The following is a 25,872-nucleotide window of genomic DNA, read 5'->3' on the forward strand; positions in this document are numbered from 1 at the left end:
TCCCCACCCCATAAAATAACATCATTTCTGCTGGAAAATAAAGTGTGTCTGGAGCGGGGGTTTGGTGCACGAAGGGGGAAAAGCGTTGGACCCGGTGCAATGAGCCGCTGGTTTGCTCCCGCTCCGGATTTGCATGGCTCCGGCGCTGCTTTGTGTGTGCGTGTGTTCGTGTTTCCTCCCCATCTTCGCGGAGGGGAGAGAGATGAATAACGAGAACGGAAATATGCATGTAGATATTAAAAGAAAAGGAAAAGATAAAACAAAAAGGAAGAAAAACCACCCATGTGGCTGGTTTCAGAGCAGGGGGAGGTTGCATGGGGTGCGAAAGGGGAAATGCAGAAATGCGGGTGTAGTGTCTCCGTCTCTTTTTCTCTCAGATGATGATGATGATGATTATTATTATTATCATCATCATCATTATTATCATTATTATTATTGCCAGCCCCTATCTGCAAGGATGGTGATTATTCTTTTCTACTGATAAAGAGGAGGAGGGGGGGTTGGCCGTGGGGAAACAGCTCCTAATTCCTGCCTGGATCGAGAAGGAAAAAGAAAAAGGGAAAATCTATTCCCTCTTTGTTTAACCCCAGATTATCTCAGCCGCATTAACAGGGCCCGGCGGGGGGGAGGTCCAAAACCGGGTCCTTTTTCCTCGGAGCCAGTTGCTGTACACAGACAACAAAAATATTCGATAATACAAGTAAAAAAATGAAGTAACAATCTTGGGAGCTCTGCCCTGGGCCGTGTCCTCTCCGTAACCCCCCGATTCCTCGCTCCCGGCTGTTTGTACAGCTTTACCTGTCCTGTTCTGGTACCCTGGAAAAAACCAGCCCGGCAAACGTAACTTAATCCGCTTTCAGTCAATTGTCGTCTAAAAGAGGGTAAAAGAGGGAGGGGGGGGGTGTGTTTGTCTGCCTATTCGAGCCCCGAGGTGCCACTCGCAGCGATGGGCACCGATGGGGACAGAGGCAGCGGGTGGCCCCGGCACCAGAAAATGCTCCCTAAAAACCTATTTTAATAGGGAGACCTGGAGGAAAAATGGGGGGGGGCTAAGGCAGCTTTAGTGCCCTTTGGTCATTTTTAAGGCAGGGGGAGGCTGGGTAACTGCCCCATCTCCCCCAGTTTGGGTGGGTTTGATTATTGTATTTAATTGTCGTTGATTTGATTTATTTCATCATTTATTTCCCCTCTTTTGGGGGACTTTCAGTTATTTTTGGTCAAAAGCGTTTCCTCCTGACTTTTTTAGCACCAGAACTGGCCCCATTTTCTTCGCACACCCCGCCATCACTCCCCTATCTAGGAGGGATGTTGGCTTCCCCCCCCCCATTACCCCCGGCAGAATTAACCCCCGAGCCCCCGGGCCTTATCTGGCTGCTGGTGGCCAGCTTGGGGCTAATTGCTCCCACAATGGGCTCCTCTGAAGGCCGAGCTGTCACTGGAAACCCTGAGGGGGGGGGTTGAGGGGTGGGCCGAGGGGCTGGAGCTGCAGCCACAGCCTAGGAAAAGGACGGTCAATGCCAGCGCTCCTCGGGATCACAGATTAATACGGGGGGGAATGATGGGATTGCTTTTCTCTTTCTCTTTATTTCCTCTTTTCCACCCACTTTTTCTTTTTATGAAGGGGGTGGTTTTGCCCTCCCCATCGCTCTTTCACCCCCGGCTGGGGAGGGGATAGGAGCATCGCGTCTGTTAGCGTGATAACGCAGAGAAAACGACAAGCGCAGGAAACCAGATGTGAAAGCGAGTGTTCTCCCCCCAGATTTGGGGCTAGGGCTGCGAGAGGCAGGCGGTGCGCAGGGTCCCGCAATGCCACCCTTTAACCCCCCGCCCGTCGGGGCAGGACGGGGCCCTCGGCGCCGTTCCCACTTCTTCCTCCTTCGCCATTGATCAGACTTGGTGTAGCTATATGTGTTTTAATTATATATATATATTATTATTTATTTTATTACGTTTTATTATTTTATTTTATTTCTTATTCCCTTAAAATTCATTATTTTATTTCATTCTCTTATATTTTGACATAATTCATTTTACCTCGCATTAAACATTCCGTACCCACCAAAGAGCTGAAGGAAAACGGTTTTTCCCTACCCCCGGACAGGGGAAAGGCACATTTCTTCGCTGCTTCAGCAATTTTGTGACCTCCAGAAGGAAATTCCTTTCGTGTGGTCCCACGGCTGGAGGTCCCAGGGCTGTAACTGCGGATGGAGGGGGATTTGGGAATCTCAGCTCACCTGGCCCAAAATTCCAGCTTGGCACTAAGAACCCCGCCCCCCCCCCGTACCCATATGTTAAAAGAGATTTCTTTTTAAAGCGAATTTCCCAAGTGCTGGAGACCACCCTCGCCCGCAGGGTCTGCGTGGGAGCTGGGGAAGTTTGGGAAGCGGGGATAAAGAGGCAAATCCCAGGGAGACGCTTCGTCCTCCCCGCCATAAAACGCTTAAATCTGGGGTCGGGGAGCGGAAAGGTTGCGCTCTTGCCTGCAAAAAAATCCATTTCTCCTCTCCCTTGCGCCCCAAGAACTTGAGGGGATCACCCTGAATTTTACGACTTCTAATACAATGGATACATAAAGGTGCATCCCCACGGAGGAGCGCTATCCCTCAGCGCTCTGTCCCTACGGACGGCCAGTACCGGGGGCTTAAAACCGGTTTAAAAGCCGGCTTTAGGGCGCAGGGACCGGAGCTCCCTTCTGGCTGCTCCCCTCCGCCGCCCGTCGGGGCTGAGCCCAGCCTGGCGCTGGCCCCGCCGACCGGACACCGTGAGCGGACACCGGGGAGCGGCAGCTTCGCGGAGCCCAGTTCCTAATTAGCTCCCCCCGTATAAAGACTCCAGGGAGACGCTTTCCCCGCAGCCAGGCAGACGTGAGCAGACACGGCGCGTAAAGGCACCGTGAGTGATTTTGTCTAATCCCTTGTACTTGTTTTCCCTCTAATCATTATCATTCCCCCCCCCTTTTATTTCTCCCCCTTCTTCTCCCCCTTTTTTCTTCTTTTCCTTTTTCTTTTTACTTTTCCTCTCCCGCCTTTTTAATTTTTTCTTTATTTTTTTTTCATTTTCTTTAGTCTTTCATTTTCGTTAGTCTTCCTTTCCTCCTTTCCTTTCCTTTCCTTTCCTACCCCTTCCCTTCCTTTCCTTTCATTTGCTTAGGTTTTCCTTTCATTTTCTTTAGTTTTTCCTTTCCTTTTCTTTAGTCTTTCCTTTTCTTTAGCCTTTCCTTTCCTTTCCTTTCCTTCTTTCCCTTTCCTTTCCTTTCCTTTCCTTTCCTTTCCTTTCCTTTCCTTTCCTTTCCTTTCCTTTCCTTTCCTTTCCTTTCCTTTCCTTTCCTTTCCTTTCCTTTCCTTTCCTTTCCTTTCCTTTCCTTTCCTTTCCTTTCCTTTCCTTTCCTTTCCCTCCTCTTCTTGTTCTTCTCTTCTTCTTTTTCCCTCCTCCTTCTCTTCTTTTTCTCTTCTTTTTCTTCTCCTCTGTCGTTCTCCCCTTCCCTGTCATTATTTCCTCCCTCCTCCCCCCTTTCCCCTCTTCTCCCCCTCCTCTCTCCCCGTTTCCCTCTCCCGTCTCCGGTCCCGTTCCCCCCTCCTCAGCCCCGCTGCCGCTGCCCGGTGCCGCCGGGGCCGCTAGGGGATGCCCTGGCTCAACGCAGCGCCCGGCCCGGCCGGCGGGGCTCGGGCCCGCAGCCAATCAGCGCCTCCCGGGGCCGGCTCCCCAGGTCCTGCTCGCCCCCCATTGGCTGCGGGCGCGGCGGCTGCGGCCCCTGCTGGGAGGTGGCGGGGCCGGGACCGGGGCCGGGACCGGGGTTGGGACCGGGGTAGGGACCGGGGTTGGGACCGGTTCCCCCCAGTCTCCTCCGCCCACCTCGGGGCTCAGCTCCCGCTCCCCTTCCCCAGCTCCTCGCCTTGTCCCGCATTGGGATCTCCTGCAACACGTGAAAGAACCCCCCCCAAACGGCCCCAAAACCCGTGTTATCCCCACACGCCGCCGTTCCCTGCGCGGATGTCCTCACTAATAACAATTAAACCCTTGACGAGACGGAGCCGCTCTAAACCCGTCCTGGAGGTCCTGCACCTGCCGGTACATCCCGACTCATCCCGGCTGCTCCGGGGGGTCTCCGCTCTGTCCTGCCCCTGCCCGGGATGTTTGCAGGAGAAGAGACCCGGTCCCGTCCCCACCGGGGCGGGCATTGGCAGAGTTTGCCGGCGAGGGGGAAAACTTTTCCTCCTTAGAAAAGGGGGAAAATTAATTAATTAAAGAGAAAAGGGGCGGGGGGGGGGGGAAGACTCAAGGTTGGTCCAAAGGGGTTCCGGAGGGGGCGGCCGGTGCGTCCCGCCGGTCCCCTCCTCGGGCGGGGACAGGCTCCGCCTCCCCCGGGCTTATGACACTGGAACCTCCTTAAGTTGCGTCTCGCCGCAGCTGTCTGTAAGCGCTGAGCCGGCTGGCGCCATCCTGCTCCTTTCCGAAAGAATGCCTGCCCTGTGAAAAAAAAAAAAAAAAAAAAAGGAAAAAAAATGAGTGAGAGAGGGAGGAAAAAAAAATAGGGAAAAAAAAAATAGGGCGAGCGAGGGAGCACAATCTGATCTGATCGAGCACTTTCAGCTTCATCCCTCCCGGGTCACACACTGCTTCTCCGCCAAGGTTTGTGCGCAATTTCTTTAGCAACTTGTCGCTTTTTTCCTCTCCCCCCCCGCCCCCCTTCCCCCGTTCTCCTTTTCTCCTGCACCCACACCCCCTTTCTGCATCGCTTCCCCCCCGTTGCATTCCCCCCTTCTCCTTTCTCTTTTCCCCCTTCTTTCCCCCTTTCTCGGTTGCATAATAATTAATGAGCAATCAAAGCGACTGCGGAGCAGAGAAGGGCACAAGTTCTGACCAGCTTGAGCCGCTGGCGCTTCTCAGGTGCAAATGGAGCAAATAAACACATAAACAAACAACCGCGATGGCAAGAGAAAGGGAGAGAACCCCCCAAAACCCACCCCCAGTAACCCAGCGAGAGCAGGAGGAGGGCGGCGAGAGCTGCTCCGGGCAGCGAGAGAGCGAAAGAGAAAGAGGCGCTGGGAGAGGTGGGTCCAGGGCAGAGCAGGCGCTTCCCAGGGATGGCTGCCGAGGGATGGGATGGGTTTTCTCCTGCCTAAAAAGTCAGGTGCTAAAGTTCAGAACTTCTCAAGCACGTTTCTCTCTCTCGCCTCTCCCTCCTCTCTCTCTTTCTGCTCCTTCCCTTTCCTCTTTCTCGTTACAGGTGATCAAAGAAGAGAAACATCTGCAAAAGAGCGGAAGATACCGAGGGGATCTCACTTCGTAGAGATTTTTATCCCCTAAGTTTGTTTTCTTTTTTCTTTTTATTTTTTACGTTATTTTTTCTTCTTTTTTCTTTTTCTTTTCTTTTTTTTTTTTACTTTTTTTTTTTTTTTTTTTGGAACCGACCTTTTCTCACCATACCCCCCCTCCCCTCCACTTCCAACCAAACTTAACCAGAAAGCATCCCCAAACTCGCCGAGCACTTCCCCCCCGCCCCGCTCCCAATAACTCCGGCAGCGTCTCTCCCTCCGTTCCTTGCTGAGGAGGAGGAAGAGAGGAAGAGCAGCGGCGGAGCAGCGGGCGCGGAAGATGGAGGTCTCCACGGACCAGCCGCGGTGGGTGAGCCACCACCACCCTGCCGTGCTCAATGGGCAGCACCCGGACTCACACCACCCCACGCTTGGCCATACCTACATGGACCCCACGCAGTATCCTCTCGCCGAGGAAGTGGATGTACTTTTTAATATCGATGGACAAGGCAACCCCGTCCCGCCCTATTACGGCAACTCCGTGAGAGCCACCGTGCAGAGATACCCCACGGCCCATCACGGTGAGTGCCCCGCAGACACCGAGAGCCCGGCCCCGGCAGCGGGGAAACGACGTCAAGGGTGGATTTTGGGGTTGGCTTGTTGGAAATAAACCCAAATCCAGGCTGTGCTCCTCCCTTCCCTCCTTTCCCTTTCTTTACCTGTTTCTTGTTCAAATATTCTTTTTCTCTCTTTCTTTATATTTCTTTTATTCTCTTATCTCTTTTCCTCTTTTCTATTTCTTTTTCTTTCCCTTCTTTCACCTCTTTCCCCTCTTTCTCTCTGTCTTTACCGTTTCCGTTCTTTCTCCCCTTCTTTACCCCTTTCCCTTTTCTTTCTCTTTCCCTCTTTTCTTTATGCTTCTTTCCCTTTCTTTATCTTGCTCTCTTTTGCTCCTCTCTTGCCTCTTTCCCTTCCCCCCTTTCTCTCCCTCTCCTTCCTTCTCTTTCTCTCCCTTTCATCTTTCTATTGCTTTATTCCTCTTCCCCTCTTTCCAGCCCCCGCCCCGCTTCAATTAGGTGAACAGTCCGGGTTTTCATGCGGTGTTTAGTTTTTGCACGATTAAGCTGCTCTGGGGCAGAAAAGCCGGCTGGGGAGCAGGGGTGTGAAGATGACCCCGCTGTCTTCACGCTTGGCTTATTCCATTGGCACTCGGGAAGCTTGCTAGGGCTTGGGTCGAAACTTTCACACATGCACCCAGGGCCTCACCACGGCGTGCGCTCAAAATAAGAGAGAAAGGCAAAATATAAGTGTCGTTGCTGTCGTTAGGTATCAGCCCGGTTGTGTTTTCCTGAGGGTCCTGCAGGAAGGTGATGATCCACAGTGTGAGTTTAGTTCCTGGGTCACAGCTTTTAGAAAGGAGGTGAAATACCTGGCGCCGATGGGGCCCGGGTCCACAGAGGGATGAGCGCTTTGGGGCCATCTTTTAGGAGGAATTGGAGAGATGCAGTGTTTGTAGCTGGAGTTTACCTGTGCGGTTAAGAAAATAGGGAAAAGGGTTCAAACAAGAAAAGGAGGGAAAAAACAGACGGTGATTTGTGAAGCCGGGCAGTGGCCTCCGTCCTGTCGAAATCTAAATACCCGAGGTTTGCAGTGGAAATCACCCCAAAATCAAGGAGCAGAAAGCGGGATAAGTGAGCAGAGATGGAGGCAAGCCGGTTAGGGGGCTGCTCCCGGCCCTCAGCTACTTGTTGAGCGCGGGTCTGCATTAGGCTCCGCTCAGTAACCGCATTGTTCTGCTATTAGACCCTTTAAAACAATTATTTCTAAGGATCAGCAGCCTTTGTCCGTTCTTTCTGTGCATTTCTCTCTCTCTTTTTTTTTCCCCCAATATATCAGCAGAAAGTGGAAATGCGGTCTCTCTGATCTCGCCTGAATATTATTTACTATGTTACTTCCTGGAGAAGATAATGAATCTTGACCCTTTCTATTCGTATAACCCACCTTCCCTTCCTTTCGAGCAGTTACTTTCAGTATTGTTCACAAGTGCCTGGTACGGTGCAAAAGTAGCTTGGAGATTTTCTAGACACTCACAAGCTCCCATGCAAACATACGTGGCCACACTGCACCGGCTCCTTAACTCTCCCTGGCTCTGTAGATCTCTGTTTGCATCTCTCCTTCTGTGTGTTTAGCAGCCTTTGCACACATATCACGATACCTACAGAGGCTGAGGCTCTCTAGATGTCAAATCCTTTTCCAGGGCTCTATTAGCAGGCACAAACTTGCTCTTTTCCAGTTGAGTAACTGTGGTTTTCAGCTTATAGCCGTTTGCACGAGTTGCTGGGGATTTTGGGTAGATTTGATTTTTTGGGGGGATATAGTTTTATTTCTTACAGCGAGGGCAAAGATGAATTTAAAACATTAGGTACCATCTCTTAAGAACATTTATAACCCAAGAAGAAAAATAGGTTTGACTGCATAAGTCTAGCCTAGTAAATCTATTCTGTGTTTATTTCAAAGCCCAGGTCTGTCTGTTAAAATACAAGTGAAGGATCTCCTGTCATAAGAAAGGGATGAACAGTTTCCTTCGGGGTAGTGGGTGCCCTGTTCTTGTGCCATATCGCCATGAAAACGCCGCTTGACATTTATGTGCAGCCTCACGGAAAAGGGGGGACAGAAAAGAGACAAACCGAGCAGTTTACAAAGTTTATCGGCTCTGTTGGGAAGGTTGTTGTCAAGTTTGATGGCACCTTCTGGTCTCCTTCGTTTGGCAAGAATATTCCCAGGTTTTATGGCCCAAGGCAGCGTGCGGGAAATTATTTCCCAGCTAAGAAAAATCAAATGAATTCTGCAGCGGGGTCTTGGCAATTTCAGGCAGGATCTTCGCTCCAGAGGCTGGGAAGGGGAGACAGTGAAGCCAAATTCCACGTCCCGGGGGGCGGGGGGGGGAACACGTCCACGAGAGGGACCGGGGCTGTTGCCTCTTTTAGCTGTGATTTTTTAAAGGGGAGCAGGGTTTTACAACCGATGTCATTTGGGATGCAGAGACCTTTGGGGGGGGGGGGGGGGGGTGTAAGTGGGTAACTGGAAGTGGGGTCCAGCCTGGTCCCCCCTGTGTCCGTGGGGCGAGGGGAGTGTGACCGGTGTGCGGCTGTGCTCTCTCTGCGCAGGGAGCCAGGTCTGCCGCCCGCCGCTGCTGCACGGCTCTCTGCCCTGGCTGGACGGGAGCAAGGCGCTGGGCAGCCACCACAGCGCTTCCCCATGGAACCTCAGCCCTTTCCCCAAGACCTCCATCCATCACAGCTCACCGGGACCCCTCTCCGTTTACCCACCCGCCTCCTCTTCTACCTTATCCGCCGGCCACTCCAGCCCGCACCTCTTCACCTTCCCGCCGACCCCTCCGAAAGATGTGTCCCCGGATCCGTCCATCTCCACACCCGGCTCCACCGGCTCCACCCGGCAGGACGAGAAGGAATGCATCAAATACCAGGTGTCCCTGGCCGATACCATGAAGCTGGAGTCCTCTCACTCCCGGAGCAGCATGGCCTCTTTAGGAGGAGCCACCTCCTCTGCTCATCACCCCATCACGACCTACCCGCCGTATGTCCCAGAATATGGCTCTGGACTTTTTCCCCCCAGTAGCCTCCTAGGAGGATCGCCTACCGGGTTTGGGTGTAAATCGCGACCGAAAGCACGGTCAAGCACAGGTAGGGCTTTTGGCTTCTTCATGCCCAATTGCTCGGGAGAGGAAGTTATGTGGGAAAGCGGGAGGGCAAAAGGACAAGGGCTACCCCCCATCCTTCCCGTGCAGAGGGATGCGCACAAGCATCCGTGTGATGAAAACCCCAGGACTGGGGGGTCAACATTTCACCTTGCCCTGGTTTATAACCCAGCTCCCCCTTGGGCAGCCCGGGCTCGGGGTGCAGCCCCAGGCCTGTCGGGCATCCCCCCAGCTCCTCAGGGCTCCTGCCCGGGGGATGCTCCGGTCCGTCCCCCCCACTCCTCCCCAGTCGCCCCCGGTGCGCTCAGCTCCGGCGCCTGGGGAGGAAGCGAAACCCAAGGAACCGCACCATTAGTGTATCTCTGTATTTCAATCATGGTACTAAATCCCGGCCAACTTCCCCTGCCTGCCCTCTCCGCCTCGCTTTTCCCATGGCCTCTTCCCCAGAGATATGGGGAGGGTTTTTCCTTGGGGGAGCATGCGAGCACCCCGAGGCATCCCCTAGCCCCATCCACCTCCATGCCAGGGCTTTGCCCACCTGAGCCCCATCCATTTCCATCGGAGGACTTTGCCCATACCTAACGCCCCACCTCAAAGCTGACCGCAGGGCTCGGGCTGGGGGGACCCGGGGTGTCCCAGCCCTCTGCGCACCCCGCGGAGTGCGGGAGTTCCGCGGCTGCGGGTCCCGATGGCTGAACTTGTGTGCAGCGAGGGGGGTGTATGTGTGTGTGTGCAGAGGAAAGGGCCGTTAGTCAAAACTCTTTTTTTCTCTCTCTATTTCTTTTTCCGAGGAGGCTGCTGCAGGGTTGCCTGGCATGAATGAGATCAGTTTTCAGGGTTTTTCCAGGGTGACATTTACTCTGTCTGTCTGAGCAGGGACTGTCTCTATTTAGCTGATACGTTTGAGCTAATCCAATTATTTTCAGACTGCTGCACGCGACAGTTGCATTGTTTATCCAGCGCCAGGAACTTTAATAGAGTCCGGATGCGGTTAGAGTGACAAAAAAACCCAGACCTGTATGTTTTGTACATGAAAGCAGGGGAGAGAGAGAGATGGAGTGAAACAAAAGAGAGGGACAGAGGCTCAAACAGCCCCGGAGCGGCTGCCCCTGTTTAACCGGAGGGGGACAAAACGACCTGGGTATTAACGGGAGCGGCTCGCAGCCTGGCCCGGGCACGGACCGGGTGCTGTGTCGGGGTAGGGACCGGTTGATGCCGGGACGGGCCGAGCTCCCCCGGCCGCCCGCAGGGGCACCGGCTGCGCGGTATTTTCAAACCGTCTTCCCCCCCCCACCCCGCTCCGCCCCCCTCGTTGTTTTCCTTTTGCCTCTTTCTGTTACTTTACCTTCTAGAGAGACATCTGCGGCTTGTGATAACCCAGCCCCAGCAGCAGCACCTGAGTTTGTTCCTTTCTTTTAAAGTTCATTTTAGCGAGCGGGGAAGCTCGCAGACAAAGAGGGCTGGAGCTGGAGGGAAACGGGAGCGAATGGGCTGGTTTTGCAGGATGAAAGAGGGAGAAACGGCTGAAAAAGTGGAGGTTTTTTTGTTGTTGTTGTGTTTTGGAAGGGTGGTGAGAGGAGAGGGGTTCAGTGCAAAGGCTCTGGAAAAACGGTTGCCGTTTGTGGTTAGGGCGCGGATGTCTCTTGCTTGAATGCAGCGCAGGCTGGGGCAGCGGGGAGCCGGCTCTGAGCTGGGTTAGCTCTGCTCTGGCCGGCTCAGGTCTTCTGCTGCTCTCACATGGGCCAAGAGTGCCATTAGGTGCAAAGAAACCAGCCCAAACATACCAAACGCCCAACAAAAATATTCTTCCAACTCCTGAAAGTATCTGAGCTGCATTCCCGCACCCCCTCTCAATTCTGTTATCCAAGCTGGGGGTGCGGGAGACCCCCCAGTAAGTGGGGAGAGGATAGAGAGGTGGCAAAAAGGAGGAGAAGAAGGAGGGAAAGACCCTAATTAGGGTCTTTTGGGATCCCAAATATTGGGGATCGACCAGCAGGCTGAGGATGCAGTCGGAGGCCAGAGAGGTTTCCACAAGTTGAGTGGTGGAAGCTTCATTGCAAATTAATCAATAGCAGATATTGGCAGAGTGGTTGTGTATTGACTGGGGGCAAGAGGTGTTTTGGTTGTTGAGATGAGATTATTTTGGGGGCCTTGATGAGGTTTGACCTGAGGCCAAAGGAAGATTCTCCCTTACCAGGCTCATGGGAGCTGAGGCAGTGCTCCAGGAGTGACCCTGGGGTCCTTGGAAAGGGGGGTATGGACTTACATTGGGTATCCATCCATCCTGGGGGAAAGGGATGGAGGCCCCTTGCAAAGCCTGCCAAGGTTTGCCTGGCCCATGTGGCAACATAGGGGCTGGAGGGCTGTAGAATCCCTAAATCCAGAGGTATGGGGGGAATTGTCATCCCACCACAAAGGAGCCCCTTGAGCCACCATGGGGTTTGGGTTGTCACTGTCACCATCCCTCTTCTGCTGGGACATGGGCTTGATGCTGCCTGTGGGGTGACGCTGGGGAGGCGGACGGGATGCCAGGGATGTTGCTCAGCCGTGGCCTTGGAACCTTGCTTGGACGTCCTGAATTTGGACAGGTCTGACAAGGCCTGACAGGGCTGCAGCTTGTATGGGTTTGTTTTATTTTGGGGGAGGCCTTTTCCCAGCCTATTTTACCTCTGCTTTCCCTAAGTGAACTATGTGCTCTCTTGTTTCCAGAAGGCAGGGAGTGTGTAAATTGTGGGGCTACCTCAACCCCTCTGTGGAGAAGAGACGGCACCGGGCACTATTTGTGTAACGCCTGTGGACTCTATCACAAAATGAACGGGCAGAACCGGCCCCTGATCAAACCCAAGAGAAGGCTGGTGAGTTTCCTCCCATTTCCGTCTTTCTTTGCCTTCTTCTGCAACTTTTGCTTCTTGTCTGCAGCTCGGGATGGACAGGGAAGCTCAGCCAGCTCCAAAATCTGTTTCTGCTACATCAGAGGGCTGGGAGATGGGGATGCTCGGAGTGATGCTCCTAGCTGCTGTGGGCCTCAGCTGTTTGGCCCTCTTGCAATGTGAAAAACAGGTTAAAAAAATCAAGACTGAGAGCTTCTTGTAAACCAGGACTGAATTTTCTCCCAGGTCGCAATGGGGCAGATGCCTCCCCAGCGCTCTTTGGGATGGTGACCCAAGGACAATGGGGACAATGGCTCTTTCCATGGGTTAAGGGCAAAGTAATGATTTCCTTGTGACCAAAGAGATTAGTATCAGGAGAGCAGGGTTCCTCCAGGGCTTTCCACACTGCTGTCTGTCCCTTTCCAAGTGTGTTTCCATCCCCTTTGGTTGGCTGTGTCGTTGAAAGGGGACTTAAGATAGGTATCGGGTACCGCTAGGCCATCACCTGGACTTTGGTCCTGCAAGATTCTTGGCTGATGCTCCTGGTGCCACGCGTGGTCATTTGCACCTCAACTGTGTGGGTCTAAAATCATGTCATTCCTCTCCGAGCTGGTGTGAGCAAGAACACAAGGAAGGGGCTGGCAAAGGCTGGTGAGTGTGTAAAGCTGAATGTGTACCTGGGGTCAGAAAAGCTGGAGGAAGACAAAATGCATAGCTGTATTTGAAGTCCTACTTGCAAGCCTCAGGACTGTACAGTGTACAGGCAATAAGTTACAGCATCCCCAGTGATCTACTTACGAATTTCCCTGGAAGCCACAAAATGGTCTGGAAGCTGTGGGCATGGGTAATAAATGCATTGCCATAGATTTGGCAAATAATCAGACAAACCACAAGGGGAAAAGATGCATCAAAGTGGGGGGAAAAATAAGTTCCCTGCTTGTGAAGTTATTGAATGTTTTGAATTGGGGCACGTTTGGTTTCGTTATTGTTCAGAATGTGGATGGGCTCCTGGAGGCCACTCAAAATGCGGAGGAAAAGCAGATCTTCCCTCTCCATGGAGTTTCTGAGGTGATGGATGGATCCGGCCTTGCATAAGGCTTGTGCCTGGCATGGCTGGATCCTGCGGGAAGGAGAGTGGGGGTACAAGGTTTATTCCCCATGAAGGTGCTCAGGGTTTCCGAGGGGCAACTCTTAGGCATGGATTCAGCTTCCTCACCTGCAAAACTGGACTGGCTTTACTGGACCAGCTTTATTCCCATAGGCGCTGGGAAGTGTTTGCAGGATACGGCCGCAGGAGGGGTTGCACTGCGAGGGGCAGTGGTGACGGCTCTGCCTGGCCGTGTGGGTCTGGGTTTGCTCCTCTACCCCCAGACTTCCCGCAGATGAAACTTCTCCTATACGGGAAAAGCCTGCATAGGAAAACGTTGGTTTCCTTCATCTTTCACAGCCTTGTTAGAAAAAAGGAAAAGCTTTCTAGGGAGGGAAGTAGAGGCTGGGATTTTGATTCTTTTGGGCAGCTCTTTTGCTGCCTTCTCCTCCTCCCCCCGGCCCTTGTGTCTTAAACACACCCCCCTTCGTTTTCTTTTTCCTTTCCTTTTTTTTCCCTCCTCCTCGTTCCCTCTTTATGTGTAAAGTGAACTTCCTAGGAAAAAGCTGCCGGATATCTGAGCCCTGGAGATAACTCCTAAACAACGGCTCTGTTTCCCCAGCCCAAACACACAGGAGCTTGAGCGTATCCAAACAAGCGGAGGGGGAGGCAGAATAGGAAAGCGGCTGGAAAGAGACAGGGGGGAGAGCTTTCAAACACTGTCTGATGGAGCCACGAAAGAATGTCCCGAGTCACCCTCAGCCCGGCACATGTAAAATGAACTGTATAAATAAATACGTTGTAAAAGGTCATACTTGGGGGGAAAAAAAATAGGAAAGGGAAAGAAAAAAAAGTAAGGAGAGACCTTGCCTTGCATAACCACTCCAACCTTGTGCGTTTCAGTTAAAGAAAGTTCCCGTTCTTTAAACATGGTCTTTGCTAAATGGGAACTTTTGCATTTTCTATATATATTTTTTATTCAGCACTGCCTGGGGAGAAAAAAAACAAGAGAAACATTCCTGATACTGTTTGTATCTCTATTTATCTCCCCCAGAAGACACAAAAGCTGGGCCTGCATTTGCTTTCCACGTGCATTGACGCTGATGTGTATCTGCAGCTTGACTTGATCTTTCCTCACTTGTGAAGGCGAGGGGGCTGAGGAAGGTGACATGTGATGGAGGGCCAGGCTGGGGATCCAGTGTGTGCTCCTCTCCCTCTGCCACAAATTTCCTGCGTGACCTTGGCCTGGTTTCGTAGGCTCTGATCCCAGGCACGCTAAAGCTAATGAAAGGACTCCAATGGGTGGGAGAGAGAAGGCAAATAAATCATTTAGATGCTGAGAACCCAGCCCAAGGTTTATTAAATTCAATGGGTGTCTTTGTAAGGGCTTCCTTTAGGGAAGATGGATTGAGTTTTGTCGGCTGAGGGGGCCTAGACAGCTCTGCTTCATCTTGGAGGGAAGATCTGGAGATGTTGCAGGAACAGGATTGTAGTCCCACACCACTGCAGTCTGTAGACAGGGTCTATAGCCCTCTTGGAGACCATTCCCATCCCTGTTGAAGCCAATGGCAGTCCTGCCACTGCTGTTTCTGAGATAAAACCTTCCTTTAGATTTTCTTCCTTTTCCTTTCCATGTGGATGCAGAGGTTTCCATTTCTGTGTCCAGTCAAGCTGGTTTTTGAAGGACTATAGCCAGTTTCTCAGAAGGCCCCTGTACACGCAGCCACATTTAGCTGATGCTTGCAGTGTTGTGGGTACCCCATGCAAATCCAGACACTGAATATGCCCCTTAATTAAGCATCTTTATCAGTGCGTGGTTCTTCCCACATCATCCTAAATTCCACCTTCACATCACTAACAGCACTTCCAAAGTTGTGCCCTCGCTCACACGCAGCTGGGCCATGGGGTATGGTCCTGCAGGTGATATGGGGCACCCTGTTAGTCATCCCACTACTTGCAAGGCCAAGCTGGGGTCGGTGATTAGCATCAGTGGATGCCATTGCTAGGAGCTTTTACAATAAATAGTGTTATTATTCATTGTTTCCTGCTTGCTGCTGGTGTCTCCGGCAAAAGTCGGTACAGCATAAAAGGTACAGCCTGAGACCAAAAGAGCACCGGGTTTAAAACATGCAGCTAATGATGCTGTATTTTTGTAGGGGAAACATGGCAGATGGAAGAGGTTTCAGAGAAGACAGTGGATGTTGTGATTTATTTGCTTATTTAATGTCAAGAGTTTGTTTGAAGGTAGCAAGGTGGTGACCAGGCATGTCTTTTAAATATGCTTGCCATAAGAGAAATTATGGCGAGCGCCGTGTAGAAACCCCAAATATCTTCAAAGGGGATGTTTCCCCTGTGTGGGCTGAGTCAAATATCACTGGTTTTCAGAAATTTCCCTAGGCTTGATTTTTGGGTCTGATAAGGGCAAAGCTGCCATCGAGAGACTCAATCCAGCCACTGAGCCACCCGTGCTGGTGGGAGCCGATGGGGCAAAGACCTCCAGACTTGTCCCCAGGGTCTCAGTGAGAGCCCGGCTCTGCAGCTGGCTGTGTCTGTGCTGCATTTGATGCATTTGATGTGTGTGTATTAACCTGGTGATTTTGATGGGAACCAAATTTGGTGCCGTGGCATGGTCTGGAGGAGGAGAGGACAGAGGTGGGGCCCTGATGTTGGTGGTGGGATGCTTCAGCTTCTGCTGGCGTTGGGATTTTTGCAACCAAAGACCCATGTGCTATTCCCAGCTCCTGCTTGTCATCAGCATGGAAAAGTCAGCTGAAGGCCTCCTCAGGCTTGAGATCGGCTCATTTCAGCGTGGTTTATGGTCAGGCAAAATGGAATTGTCCCCATGGGAGGCAGTGAGAGTACTTTGCTGTCAGATCCGGGGCTCTGTAATGCTTCCTAATGCTCATGGGCATTGCGTTATTTATTTTTTAGGCAGTCCTTTTTGTCTAATTAAAAGGGGGGAAAAAAAAGAAAACTTCTCTATCTAAAACAAAACCAACCCGTCCTCTCTCCACCTACGCCGCATTCAATTATGATTAAAATTGCAACATGACCTAACAAGAGCTGGTATAAACGCTTGCGCTGTGCCAGTGTCCGTGTTTGCATTTTGGGTTTGTTGTATGGGATCCAAAGATGCGTTATTTTTTCTTTTAAACGTTGGATGTGCTACAGTGTGCGGCTGTGTGGGGTGAGGGGTAAATTTGAAACAGTAAGAGCACAAAAGGGAGCATTAAAGGCTCAGTTCTGCAAGGTGCCAGGCATTGCTATGATCTGGCAAATCGCTTAAGCACATGTTTTAACTTTAAGCACATGAGCAGTCCCATTGAAAGCGACGCATCGGGATGAAATCAGAGCTCTGGGAGTGTGTCATATTGATGAAGAAAAGAGAGGATGGGGATCTAAAGGTCTCTTTTTTTTAGGAGCTGTAGGCACTTGCACACACGCGAACATGCATAGGCATTCACATGGAAGTCTGCAAACTCCTTTTCCTCCTTCAGTGGCAGAAGGACAATTTGTTTGCTGAAGTTACAGTTTTGAAATGATAAGCACGAATTCATGCATGTGAAAGGAGAGCGACTTGGCTAAATTTGGCTTCCCTAAATCATTATCACAGCTAACAAAATGCTTCTGTATACACTTTGACACGTAGACTTTTTTTTTTCCCCTTGTTCTTCCCCCTTTATGAAATGGTAAATTCTTCTTTCAGGCTCATTACCAATCCTTAAATAAACATGAAGGTTTAGGCTGCAAGAGGGTGTAATTAAAAAGTTGTGATTCTCGCTCTTCGCCACGGTGTTATTTCCGCTCTGGAGCCCGTATCCTTTGAAGCCGAGTTGAATTGACGGGACAGAGCTGTGCTTGCGGTCGGACCAGGCGAGCAGCTGCCCACCATGCCCAGTGCGGGTCTTACCCAGTGCTCACTGGAGCCAGCGTGACTCATGCCATTGACTTCAGCAACTGTTGGTTCAGGCCCTGACTGCAGAATTAGACCCCTGGGGGGTCTGGGAGAATTAAGATGGAAAGACATGTTGGCATTTACATAAAATTTTCCCCTCTGGAATGGGCTGTGCCAGCGCTGCTAATTTTGATGAGTTCTATCAGAGGTTTAGCACTCACTTTTAGGATGCCCTTTGGCACCTGATTCAGTTCATATATAATTTGGGTTTAAAGTACCTTGGGGATTTTTTCCTTTCTTTTGCAGAATGACTGTTTGTTCTCACAAGCTGGTTTCTGGAGGTCCCTGTCAACGCGCGTCAGTCTTGCAGGGCTGATGCTTTCTTTCTTGGAGATTTTGCTGATGGCATCTTTTTTCTTTCTCTTTTTAATATGATTTTTTTTTAACACGGGTATTTTTCTCTTCTTCCCTTCCCCTTCTCTCTCCCCCTCCTTCCCCGCAGTCTGCAGCCAGGAGGGCGGGCACGTCCTGCGCGAACTGTCAGACCACCACTACCACCCTGTGGAGGAGAAATGCCAACGGCGATCCCGTCTGTAACGCCTGCGGGCTCTACTACAAGCTGCACAATGTAAGTGTGACTGTAACGCTCCATAACGGGGCCTCAGTTGTGGTGCTCGATGCACCATACTCGTCCCTGACTTAAGGTTTTCCAGTCGCAGGTAGTGCTGATGCCTCCTTTATCCCCCTGGGGACATTAGGGGTTGGAGTGATGGGCCGGCATCCCCTCAAACATAGCTGATCTGACTAGGGGAGGTATAAAACAGGGCTGTCCGTGGGTAATGTTAGAGCTTTCCCATGCCTGAGCCAAGAAAGGAGGGGTGGATCAACACAGAGAGACATTATCCGCTGCTGATTGGGCTCAGTGTGTTGGAAAAGACAACACGCCGTCCTGCAAGCTGATACCCCTTCTAGGCATAGCTTGGTTCCTCCAGCAAATACCAACTCTGGAAAAAAAGCAAAATGTGCCAGCAACTATTTAGATTTTTCTTGGGTTTGCGGCTGCCTTTGTCCCGTCCCTCCGCCCGTCCCCAAAGATGATTTATTTAGGTCTTGTGTTTTGCCCTGGTTGACGCAAGTGATTCCTAAACCAAAAAGGACTTCATTTAGTTAGTGGGTTGCAGAGTCTGCTCAACCTGTGATGTGAATTTTAAAGCATCTGTCATGGAAGGGAAGGAAAACTGAAATGAAATGGCTGGCAGATTTAATCTAATGTCTCCATGCAAAGCCAGCTTGCAGGAACCAGGGATATGTGCCCCAGGGAAGGAGCTAAAGAGATCTGAAAATTCTTCTACTGAATAATACTGCTAATAAAGGAGTCTTAAGGCTACTCCTGTTACTCTCACTCCACATGTGGCATTAGAATAATTAGTATTTCAGAAGAAGGGAAGACTTTCAATTTCTTTGCTTTGATCGATCTTATATTTTTTTCTTCCTAGTGGTCATTTGCTTTATGTTGGGCCTAGAAATCTCAGGCTATGTTTTGCCCTTCTGTCCACCCATGCAAACACATCAAAGACGGATTGGGTTTCCCAGAGCACCCAACCCTTGTGGTGTCTTAGTCCGCTGCATTTGTTATTTCAAGCTCTTTGGTTTCCTGTGAGGAGTAAACAAGTTTGGATTAAGTAGGACAAAAAAAGAAAACCCAACTGCCTACCAGGCTAATTTTCACCTGTTTTGTGAGGGGCATCTCTCTTGGAAAACAGGAAAACGTGTTTACCCTGTAGCGAGCAGGCGTCTCAGCACGTTTCGAGTCCCATGTAGCAAGCAAAGCTTGTCATCAAACTCTCAGTGTGGTCACTGCAAACAAAGGGGGTGGACCCAGAGTGAAAGCTCTGGGCCTACCACAAGAAAGTATTCTGTTTGCTATTTCCATGGCAAGAAGGGAGAAAGGTCAGCCAGATTCACTGGAGGAGTCTGTGCTTGTGTTTTCATTTTGGCCTTGTAGCCACCAGTAGTAGGACTTATATAGACTGGGAGACAGACAGGGAGACCTATACCTGGGCTGCTCCCCTTGTACCTTGGCAAAGCCCTTTGAAAAAGATAGGCTATTCCCAGGTTGGACCTGATGCAGGTGCCCTTGTTTGGATGAGAGGACTTTTACACTTGAAGAAGGTGTAGTTTCTCCCTACAACTGTACAAGGTGGCAGGATGATGGGTTCAGATGTGTTACCTGCGTTGTAGACATCTGACTGGAAGAATCCCCTTTAAGGTGTCTAGAATGGTGTCTGGATGCTGAGGTTCTCCAGAAATGTGCTGCAAGAGCGCATCCTGTTCTTTTTCATGCTAACTCTGTGATCCCAGTTGTCCTGAATTGACCCCCTAGACCCACTGTTTAGGGAAACTCTGATCCAGCTGTGAAATCTGTGACATGGGGCAGGCCTTGAGCACTTTGGAATTGTTTTCATACTCATTAAATACACTGACAGCTGCTTAAAAGCTCAGCATAGCTACTTAGCAAAGTCAAGTAGTACCTTGCCTTAGGAGAAGCTCCATTAATGGGGCCTGCTTAAATGAAACCCCTAGAGGACTGAGATGCTGTGTGAACAGTATAACTAGACAAGGATACTAAAGACTGGCTGTGTGTGGGTAGATCCTTTGATTTTACTTTTTTAAGATGATGCTTAGTGATCTCAGTTAGGTCCATTATGGCAGGGCATTGGAACACTATTCTGCAGCCCAGCTTGCTTTAGAGGTTGTGACTCTGAAGGCCACATTACGCTTCAGGAGCCAAATATTTCAGGAGTAAGATTTTTGTGAGCAGTGGTAAGGCTGGGATAGCCTCATGGGGGTGCCTTCTCATTATGGCTGTTGCGAGGCAGGACCTAGGGATCTGAGCTAACTGCCTGGTGAATGGCACCAGCGTCATCCTTTAGTCAACTCCAGGCAGGGAGGAAGTCTGGTGGTTGCACATGAACAAGGCTCCTTGGCTGGAGCAAATTGGTCTGGTCTGTTCAAATGCAAGACCCCTTTATGCAGGCTGTGGTTCTGATCTCTGTATGTACCTTATCTGCATCGGTTCTCCATCAGGAGAGGTGTCAGAAATAGAGATGCTCAGTGTAGCTTGTCCATCCCAAACACCTGAGTGTCTGCACAGGTATTGCATCAATGACAGTGAAAGGTCTTTAGATGCTTGCGAGATAGTTTAACCCTGTTTCAGGCTACATTACAGTAAACTCATGGCTGTTTTTTATCTTCCTTCTGCCCATTTTGTTTTTTCTTTGGGTTTAATGAATTTTTCTTGGGCCTTCAGATCTTTACGGTATTTTAATGGATTGATCTGAATGTGAAACTCACCCAGTTTTTAAGTCCACAAGGGGAACATTTGCAGTGAAAAGGCTATTTTTTTGTTACAGGGCTATTTTTTTTCATGGGACTTTATCCGTTTGTTTTACTGTTGATTCCCACAGCTTAACCAAACCCATTTGCCAGTGCGATATAAGCAACAATCATAATAGTCTCGGGGTGCATTTAGTGAAGCTGCTGGTGTTTCTCCCAACAAGAACAAACTCCATTAACACCAGTATTAACAATGACTAATATTTCATGTTGATACAGTGCCTTTCAGCCTGTGGCATCCCAGAGTGCTTTCTCTGATACAGCCAGTCTGGAAGATTAACCCCACATTGGAATGACTTTGTCTGAAGGATAAATCCGCACCAATGACAGGCCTTTATTGAGGTCAATGTCAAAATCCCATTGTCTTCAGTCAGAGCAAGATCAGACTATCCCCTGGGTTTGATCTGTTGAATGTGAGGTTCTCATTGTTGTTGTTTTAGTCCTTCTTAGAAGCAGGATGAGCCTTCACTCACTTCAGGGATGGGGGAAGGAACCTTGTTGGAGGTGCACATCAGGCTGGCCTGGGCCCGTAGGAATGAGTGAGCTGCCGTTGTTTTTGGTACAAGTCCTCAGAAAAGACCTCTTTCACAATATCCTAAAGTAGGGCTGTGCATCCCAAGAGCAGAGCAGTTGGTGTTTTGCATTTGATAAAACAAAGAGCATAATCCATGCCCATAATTAATTGGCTCCATCTGAAATTAATGAATTTCATATACATGTGCTGGGCTGGTTTAATTTTAATTTAGCATGTGTTTGTCATTTTTATCACAATGGATTTCATGGAGAAGGTCTTCCCTCTGGGTCTCTTGTTTCTCTACCTCAGAAACAGAGACGAGGCCACGGCTTTGATGTTCTGGGGACTACTTTAATTCTACTGTGACTGACCTTTGAAGTCACTGGAAGATATTCCAGCTTGCTGCTGTGACTGTGCTGGTCTTACTCCTGACATTTATCTGAGTCCTTATCTGCTTGGCACTTGGGTCAGGTACCTGCTAGGAGGGTGAGACCACGTACACCAGGATGATGTGTCCAGCTAACAGCTTGGATGCCATTTCTGCCTCTAAGTGCTGGCCATGGCTTTGCCACCATCCTGGGCAAAACTGGTATTCCCATCCGTAAGTTTCCCATCAAATCATGGTCTGGGCCAATCTGCTCTTAGCATTTGAGTGAGACACGAGAGATGCCACTTTGGGGAAGTGCTCACTGTCCTGCAGGTCACAACACCAAGCAACACAGGGTCAGGACCCTGTGTGTGCTCAAAGAGCCAGCACAGCCCCAGTCCCAGCACCAGGCTGGTGTCACTTAGCCAGCACGACCTCCTGAGCTTGCACCTTTGCTGCTTCACCTTAGAAACCAATTCTAGCTGCTCTTGAGTCTGCGTGTCATGATGTGAATTCACACTGGGAGCTGGGGAGGTTAAAGTGTGCCTACCCAAATCTGAGCTGGGTTCATCAGGGATTGGGACTTCCAGGTCTCCTCTAACGTTGCTGCCTGATGGGGCTCACTTGGGGCTTCCTCCCAGCTCTGAACGTGGGCAGCATATCCCTGCTCTCTGGCTTAAAACAGGCCAGGCATATATTTCCCATCCCAACCCTACAGCTGGAGCAAAGGGCTTTCCTTGTATGTGTATCCCCATTTGCTTGTCTAGGACAGGAAGCCAGGGAGAAGGATGAGGTCGTATTTAAAGCCCATGACATATGAGGCTTTTGCTTGTTGCTGCCCCAGGGCTGTTGGGCTGCGCATGGGCAGATTCCTCCTTCCTACATTCAGCTGCTGGCAAGGAGGGCTGCTTCCTCTGGTTCCCTTTATCCATAGGTAGAGGAATAAGCCTATTTTTTGGACAAGATGAAGTTTCCCATCATTGCTGATACAGAGAGCCTGAGGTCACTAATTCAGATGGGGATGAAAAACTTTGGGATGCTTAAATTGGAGAAGATGAGCCCAGTCCTTTCTTTCCCAGTGCCTGCATCCCCACATACGGCAGGAAGCTATTGTATCCTTGTCTCCTCAGTGAGAGAAATCCGTGAATGATTCCCATGCAGCGGGTAAAGGCATTAGGTAGTGGCTGATGAGCAACAAGTGAAACTTTGCTGTGATCTGGAAGAAGAGAGGGCTTTGTCCCTTGTGCTGATTTAAGATCTTACGGGTGAAGAACTGCTCAGGACTCTTACAGGGACATCTTTTCATTGTCCTTCACTGGGGCTGAGAGAGTAGCTCCTGGTGGATAGCAGATCCATTCTTTCTCCCTTTTCTCCCTTTGCAGAATATCCATCAGCACTGTTGTGTGCTCACTTTTAGTATGAAAAGTAGTGTTCAGCCCTGGGGTGATGGATGGGCTCTACTGCCTTCTGCTGTGGGTGAAATTCTGCGGAGGAGCTAGTGCAATACCTACACAGTGTCTCATGTAGACCCTCATGTTTATATTTTAGGTTGTTTTCGGATATTGGATGCATAAAGCCCCTTCCAAGTGTGGCCTTTGGGGCTTTCATGGCGCCTGTGCTAGTGCATGTTGTGATGCTGGCTCTCTATGCAGCAGTAAGAGTTTCTTACAAGAGTTACAACAGACCTTGCTACCGTTTCCTAACCCTGATATGTGTGCAGATGGCCATTGCTGCTGTGTCTATTCGTGCAGGAGAATTGAATGCTTAGCTTTCTTACAGATACGTCTGCATGCAAGTAGAGAACGCTTTGCTGGGCAGCACAGATATGTGTTTCAACCTCCCTCAAAGAACCTGAAAGGCTTTAGAAATAGAACCAGGTCAGCTAATGTAAACCTGAAAAGATGGTTGAAGCAAAACCTTTCAAAAGAAGAAAATTAAGATGAAAATAAGACAAAAAGAAAAAAAAAAAGCAAAAAAAGATAAAAAAAATATAGAGAAACTCTTTACAACTCTTTTGTGTTTGCCCATCTCTTTAATGCCGCTGTGAAAGTCTGAGATCCCTCATAGCACTGAAATCCCAGCAGCTAGCTATTGCCACTAATGGTTTTAGATCAGTCAGGAAGCCTCGGGGTGAGATGGTGTCTGCAGGGGATATCTCAAGGTGATAATGACTAAATCCCTAAACACGGTGCACTTACCTAATGTGGAGACAGCTGAATATTTTCGGGTATGTTTTGCTCCAGTGAGGCTCTGCCAGCAATTTTCTGTCACCTTGTCTTCAAAGACGTCAACCAAACTTGGGATTTCCTGGTGGGATCTGAACTTTGGGTTAGGGGGGGAGAAGTTGTGTAGCCACGGTGCGTGGGGTTTACAAAGGAAAGAGAGGGGCTGCTGGCTGTTGGGGTGGTGCTGGGCACATGAATCCCCTGGTGATGCAGGGAAAAGGGATGGAAGCACACAAAAAAAAAATAACTGGTTTTTGTTTAGATTAACAGACCCCTGACTATGAAGAAAGAAGGAATTCAGACCAGAAACCGGAAAATGTCTAGCAAATCCAAAAAGTGCAAAAAGGTCCATGACAACCTTGAAGACTTTCCCAAGAGCAGCTCCTTTAACCCCGCCGCCCTCTCCAGACACATGTCCTCCATCAGCCACATTTCACCTTTCAGTCACTCCAGCCACATGCTGACTACACCGACACCGATGCATCCTCCATCCAGCCTCTCCTTCGGACCTCACCATCCTTCCAGTATGGTCACTGCCATGGGTTAGCAAGAGACTCCCCTGCTGAATGCTTACGGTCTCAAAGTGAGATTTACTTTATATACTTGCATTTTTGCAGGCGTGTGGTTATGGGTCTGACGTCCCGAATCAAATGGGAGGGGGAAAAATAGGAATATTAAAAAAAAAAAAAAGATTATTTGAAGGCGTAAGAGAGAAAAAAAAAATTAAAAAAACCCAGAAAAAAATACAAAAAAAAAAAAAAACAAAACCAAAAAGGAAAAAAAAAAAACGAAAAAAAGAGAGAAAAAATTAAAAAAAAGTTTTAGAAAAATGATGTTTGCCACTTTTTAAAGGAACTCATTATGGCTTCTATGTATCCTTACCCACTGAATCTGGATCCCATTTGTGAATAAGCCATTCAGAACTTGCATTCCCTATTGGACAGGATCTCTAGTGCTGTGAAAAAAAAAAGAATAATATGAAATAAAATAAAGTAAAAAACGCTGAACATTGCATATAACTTATATTGTAAGAAATACTGTACATTGAGGAAGACTTTATTGCATCTGGAGAGCTGTAAAGACAAAGAAAAAGGCATGAAGGACTTCGAGAGATTTTTTTCTTTTTTTTTTTTTTAAAGGAAAACATACAAAAAAATAAAGAGCAATGGAGGACAATTGAAAAAACCAGACAAACAAACAATGCTGACCAAGAGGAAACGCGGTCTTATGAACAAATGGACCAACTGCCAGTCATGTCTTCTCCTTTGATTTGATTTTATTTGTTGGTTTTGGTTTGGTTTCTTTTCATTTGGTTGCCGGGGAAGGGGGAGGGGGCTGGCTAGAACGGTTGTTGGATGATGCAGTAACTAACTAATGAAATAAATAACTAAATCAATAAAAACCTATAGGGAGATCATTCATTTTGGGCCACGGGCCCTTTTACATAGGAAGTACCAATGGTGTCAGGCAATCAGTGTTACCATGCGGACATTGCCAACAAGGGGTTTTCAGATAGCCATTCTCCAGGTCTATATGCATTGTGAACAAGTTCCTGTAATTGTTGTTTGTATGTATAATTCAACGCACCAAAATAAGGAAGATGTAGATTTATTTCATCCTATTATACAGACTGAATGGTTGTACAAATTTATTTACTGCTAGTGATAAGACCTGCTTTTTTTTTTTTGTTTTTTTTTTGTTTTCATATTTTTCTTCCTTTTTTTTTTTTTGAGAATAAACTAGATTAAATTCTGTTGACTTAAAAGTGTTTTGTGCTTGGGGAAAGGGAATATGTTTCTTTATTATTATTCTTCTTTTTGTTTTAAAGTTGGTTTGATGGTATTTATTCCATAGTTACCATGGATATGGGAATGTGCGTCTCTGTGCTCATGCTGACAGCCAAAGCAGTGTTTGTAGTGGCTTGAGAATAAGAAAAAACACAGAACAAAGGAAGGAAAAAACCCCTCACAAATAAATAGATTGCATGTTAGTGTAACCCCACTGTCCAGTGTGTGCTCCCTGTCCCTTGAATCTCAGCCCAGCTGCTGCTGGCATCTAATGTGAGGCTCCCACATGGAATGGGTCCCTTTTGGTTTCAGTGAACCATGGCTACCAAGGTGGCAAACCTGCGTTGAGGACAATTTGGGACTGGGATAAGTACAAAGATATGGCAGGGTCCTTATGGTCCTGGATACGTTTTGGGCAGTACTAGGAAAGACCCTGAGACTATGGACAGGAACTGGAAAAGCGCTTTCTGCTCTGCCCATTGGGTACTCAGTGATATAATTTGGTGGTCTACAGTTGAGATCTTGATGTGAAACCAAGATGGGTGGTCCAGACCCTATCTCTGTGCTTGGAGGAATGGGCAGAACCTGAGACAAAAGGCTGGATTTGATGGTAGACAGAGGTCAATTCCCCAAATTTCAAAGGCCCTCAGGCAGCCCCTTCCTGCAAGAATCTTATTTGAAATAATGCAATTTATATTAATATTATTATTGTGGATAGCAAAGTTTGGCTCTTTTAATTTGATTTCTGATGGTTTAAT

General features: G+C 49.1%; 1 protein-coding gene across 2 annotated transcripts in view; it reads left to right on the forward strand.

Moving 5' to 3' along the window:
* Positions 1-25,328, forward strand: part of GATA3 (GATA binding protein 3) — a 28,477-nt gene extending 3,149 nt beyond the window's left edge. Inside the window, exons 2-6 of one of the 2 annotated variants that reach the window (XM_061468578.1) lie at positions 5,228-5,836; positions 8,423-8,959; positions 11,683-11,828; positions 17,328-17,453; positions 23,590-25,328. In XM_061468578.1, the coding sequence (XP_061324562.1) occupies positions 5,596-5,836; positions 8,423-8,959; positions 11,683-11,828; positions 17,328-17,453; positions 23,590-23,874 (1,335 nt within the window). In that variant the 5' untranslated portion in view covers positions 5,228-5,595 and the 3' untranslated portion in view covers positions 23,875-25,328. Of the gene's footprint in view, positions 1-5,227; positions 5,837-8,422; positions 8,960-11,682; positions 11,829-17,327; positions 17,454-23,589 lie in introns of those variants that run through there. The other variant, XM_061468579.1, reaches the window with a different exon arrangement.
* The last annotated feature ends 544 nt before the right edge of the window (positions 25,329-25,872 follow it).

Source organism: Pezoporus flaviventris, unplaced genomic scaffold (genome assembly GCF_033815535.1).
Source record: "Pezoporus flaviventris isolate CSIRO_AGI_PZ_B2104156 unplaced genomic scaffold, CSIRO_AGI_Pfla_v1 ptg000049l, whole genome shotgun sequence".
Taxonomy (NCBI): Eukaryota; Metazoa; Chordata; class Aves; order Psittaciformes; family Psittacidae; genus Pezoporus; species Pezoporus flaviventris.